The sequence below is a fragment of the Arachis ipaensis genome, chromosome B04 (assembly GCF_000816755.2).
Source record: "Arachis ipaensis cultivar K30076 chromosome B04, Araip1.1, whole genome shotgun sequence".
NCBI lineage: Eukaryota > Viridiplantae > Streptophyta > Magnoliopsida > Fabales > Fabaceae > Arachis > Arachis ipaensis.
This window is the reverse complement of record NC_029788.2, coordinates 111,622,763-111,627,039: the sequence shown is the minus strand read 5'-3', so window position 1 is coordinate 111,627,039 and position 4,277 is coordinate 111,622,763. Positions and strand designations below refer to the sequence as shown.

Below are 4,277 nucleotides of genomic sequence, written 5' to 3'. Positions count from 1 at the left end.
CTTATCTTTACCATTTAGTCATTTACTACTCAAAAATCCAAAATTTTGAAAACAATTCACATTCTTGTTATTATCAAGGAAAACATATCATTTGAAAAAGAAAACGAAAAGCACCATTCCTGTTATGAAAGAATCTCCTATAAATGAATAACATCTAAATTTTAGTGGTGTATGCAGCACCATTGCTTGCTCTGTTTCATCACATCCTGATCAAGGACCAAAAGGCCACAAATTCACAGAAACCCTAATGGTTATAGTTCCAAAAGCAAGTAGATCAGATAGACTGATTAAACACAGGTAAAACTAGTACTAGCAATTAGCAAATTTAGCAATCCTCGTGTCATACACAATAATTTCCAAAATAAAGGTGAATGGGATCATACGTATCTACTAACCCTTATTAGACCTCTTGGGAGAAAATTTGTCCTAGTTCATGAGCAAGATCCACCACTTAGATGAGTTCATTTGTATTTGTATTTTATTTTCTTATAATTCCAGTTTACAATTTAGAAACCAACTGGTTAATAGCCAACAATGGTCACGTGTTAATTATTATTTTGAAAACTGTTAACAAGGTTGACCTGTGAATTATTCTTAAACTGCAAATATTTTTAGCAAGAATTCCTTTCTTGCAACTTTCTGAAGTTTATTTAGAGGTTACATGATCTAAATTCTTTAACAAATGGTGGATCCACTAGACTACATGCAATAGGTATTATGGTTAGGTCATGGAGGGAAAGAAGGGGATGTGTGCAACAAAGAGATGAAAAACTTGGAACAATTGCACCACTTTTTTAAATGTTGTTTCAGGCAATTTCAATTTCGCAATACCAGATTTTGATCTTTCATAGTCACATTAGTCAGCTTCCATATCCAAACTAACTAGTTAAATCTCATATCAAATATAATAGAGTTGGTTTTATACTTATGAGTTTATCTTAGTTACAAGTTTCCTTAACTCTATTCCCTTTCCCTAAACACCCGAAACTCGACATACAGAACAAAGCTCTATATTGAATTAGTTCAAAAAATCTTTTTAGACAAACTAAGAATTATTCAGAACAATTTAAATTTTGCATAGGTTTAAACTTGCCAGACACTAGACCATGAGAATCTGAGTTTGTCATAAATACACATCAAAGTCTGCACATTTAATGGAAACTTAAAAAGACTAAACTTCTGAATCAGTGAGGGAAATAACACAGGAACTTTTGGAAAATCAGTTGAGAAATTTGAAACACTGTTAAATTCAAAAGTTTGGTTTTGGGATTTCAGCATACTACATACATCTTTGTGATCTTCAAGTTCAAGTCATTATTTTCCAAAATTTTCCCTAAAAGAACAGCAAATAATTGAAATTTAGCTTCCATTTTCTTGTATTAAAGTTGAAAACTAGTGTGTTCTGAAAGTATAATCAAGAGCTTTGCATTCAAATACACAGCTCTTCAAGCAACCTTTGAGTTGTTTCTCATACAATGATTTATGATTCCAAAAGTCAACGCCAATCCACCAAATATATTGTCCAATAATTTTTCCAATTTATGACCACAAAGTGGGTGACTTTATTAGCAACATTTACTTTTCAATTACATTTACCTTTTGTATCTATTGAGCATTTCATGAGCCTTCATCTAATGGATTCATATGTTACCAAGCCTCTAGAACCAAGTAATTCGGAGTTTGATCACTTCTTCCATTAGAATTAAATTCCACAAGGTAGAGTTGACTTACACATTACATTGCCTATACTTCACCCCGTTAAGTTTTAGCAGTGTATATCATTGACAATAACCAGTCAGGCTAGCAGTTTAATATAGCTTTCCTCAAAATAAGCAGAACTTTTCTATAGAAGGAAATTACTCTTTCTTTCTATATCACTTTCTATTTAAGGTGTATATCCTCTTAACCCTAGACTAACAGTTAGTAGTTAACACAATGAACAATAAAAAACAACTGCATCATACATTAAAACCAATATAAAGACATCAAAGATTGGTAAGAGTTAATGAAAAGATCAAAAGCCAGATGAATACCTAATTTGGAAATGCAACCAACCATGCCTCCTTTGTCCGTGCACTTCCCCAGATCACGACAAGACTCAGTGGTGGTAGATTGTGAATAAGTTTTGCTCTCATTTCCCTTATTCTCTTCTTGATTACCCTTGTCACCCCCATCATTTTCCTTAACTTTGTCACCATCTTTTCCATTGCCCTTGTCACTTTTTTCTCCATTATCCTTGCCAACATCTTTTCCCTTACCCCCGTCACCTTGTTCTACGTTACTCTTGCCACCATCACCAGCGTGACCCTGTTCTTCATTACTCTTGCCACCATCTTTTCCATTACCCTTATCACCTTGCCCAACATTACCCTTGTCACTTTGTTCTCCATTACCCTTGCTACCCTCTTCTCCCTTGCCATTGCCACCCTCATTTCCATTATCCTTACCACCCTCTTTTATGTTTCCATTGCCATCGCCTTTTTCATTTCCCTTGGCACCACCTTCTTCATTGACCTTAACATCATTATTATCAGCTAGAGAAGCTGTATTATTGTTCTCCTTTTGAGGATCATTTGAACCCTTCACTTTGGGCAAAGGCGCCGGAGCTGCGGAACTAGTTTTACTACTGTTATCACTACCATTGGAATCCTTTGCACCCGTTTCGGGTGCTTTATTAGCATTGGTGGAAGGTGATTCCTTTTCGTTCTTCTTTGTTCCACCACCAACAGGGTTTGGATCTGAATTCTCCTTATTTGGCAACGGAGGGTCCTAAAGAAGAGAACTTTATTCAAACACTAGTAAGAGGAAAATGGAACACAATTCGAAGCTAAAAAATATCATCACAAAACACACACACGGGCACAAAACCAAAAAACTCACCGGTTTCGCAGTTTTGTTACCATCTTCTGCATCCGAATTCGCCAAATTTCTGTGTTCCCCAGCGAAGGAAGCATCAGAGGGATCAAAAACAAGGAACAACAACAACAGAAGTGAAAGTAACACGTGTCTTCCCATTGTGATTTATTATCAAACAGCTTCAAGGCGAAACCCTTGATTAAAAAGATATGAAAACACAGTAGAAAGGAGAATTACTCAGATTCTAGTTTCCCGGGAAAAAATTCAATGGGGTGCTTGAAAACTCTATTTAAAAAAAAAATAGAAAAAAGGGAAAAACAAAATTGGAGCTTGAGGTTTATAAAGAAGGGGGGAAATGGGGGGTTTTGTTGTTATTTAGGGATTGGAGATTTCGATTGGAAGAAATAAATATTTATTGGGGAATCGGGAATTGCGAAGAGGAAGAAACATATGGGTAGACTTGATGAACAACTTGCCAAGTCTGCTTCAAGAATTCAACATTGTGAGATGCATGTCTCTCTGTCTCTCTGTCCCTCTCGTGGGAGAGAACGAGACCTCGTAATGGGCCTGTATGGGCCAGCTCTCAATGTTAGAATGGGCCTCTGAGAAGGAGGTTTATGACCGAAAAAAAGAAGACGAAGGTTGTATGGTGAGCTTTGAGTTTTTTACTGCATTTGGTTTTAATTTTTAAAAACTAGATAAGACAAGATTTGAGAACATGACATATAAAAATTAATATTTTTATATTTTTTTGTGATAAGTTAGAATAAATAATAAAAAATTAATTTATTATTTTTTTATATAAAAAGTTAAAAAAATATAATAATAACAAATATAATTTTACTTATATTTTATCTGTCAATTATAATTTTGTATGTTTATATTTTTATCTCAGTATTTTATGTGGCTAAACAAATGTAGCCTTTAAGTTCATCACTAGCATTGCATTACTCATACTTTTAATACTGCCTACAATTTAAAGCAATTAATATAACATGACAATATTTATTGAGGCAAATTACTTCCTTTTTTTTCTTTACTTGGAAGCAAAATACTTAATCAATACGATTACCAAACAAAGTTTCTTTTTTTTCTTTTTTGGTCATATCCACTCACAGACTCACACATACTAAATGACAAAAAAAAAAAAATCACATATACTAAAGGTTTCAATGTTTCATCACTAACCAACCATAGCTGGGATTCGAACCTAGAATGTGACTTCTATGAAGCTAATATATTGGCCATTGGTGCAATACCTCTACCACATCAATGAAAGTTTTTAATGTAATTTCTAAACAAATGGGCCAGTCCCATATTTAATCAACTAGACAAACCCAGTTAGCCCAACATACAAAATTACTAGACAAAAGGTTAGTCTCACACAAGGCCCAAAAAAAAATACATACTAATAGTTTTAC

General features: G+C 34.2%; 1 protein-coding gene across 2 annotated transcripts in view; it reads right to left on the bottom strand.

Moving 5' to 3' along the window:
* LOC107639579 (spore wall protein 2) overlaps window positions 1–3,380 on the bottom strand; it is a 5,928-nt gene extending 2,548 nt beyond the window's left edge. The window contains exons 1-2 of one of the 2 annotated variants that reach the window (XM_021121595.1): window positions 2,881–3,380; window positions 2,034–2,769 (exon numbers count right to left, since the gene is read on the bottom strand). In XM_021121595.1, the coding sequence (XP_020977254.1) occupies window positions 2,034–2,769; window positions 2,881–3,015 (871 nt within the window). In that variant the 5' untranslated portion in view covers window positions 3,016–3,380. The remainder of the gene's footprint in view (window positions 1–2,033; window positions 2,770–2,880) is intronic. The other variant, XM_016343120.2, reaches the window with a different exon arrangement.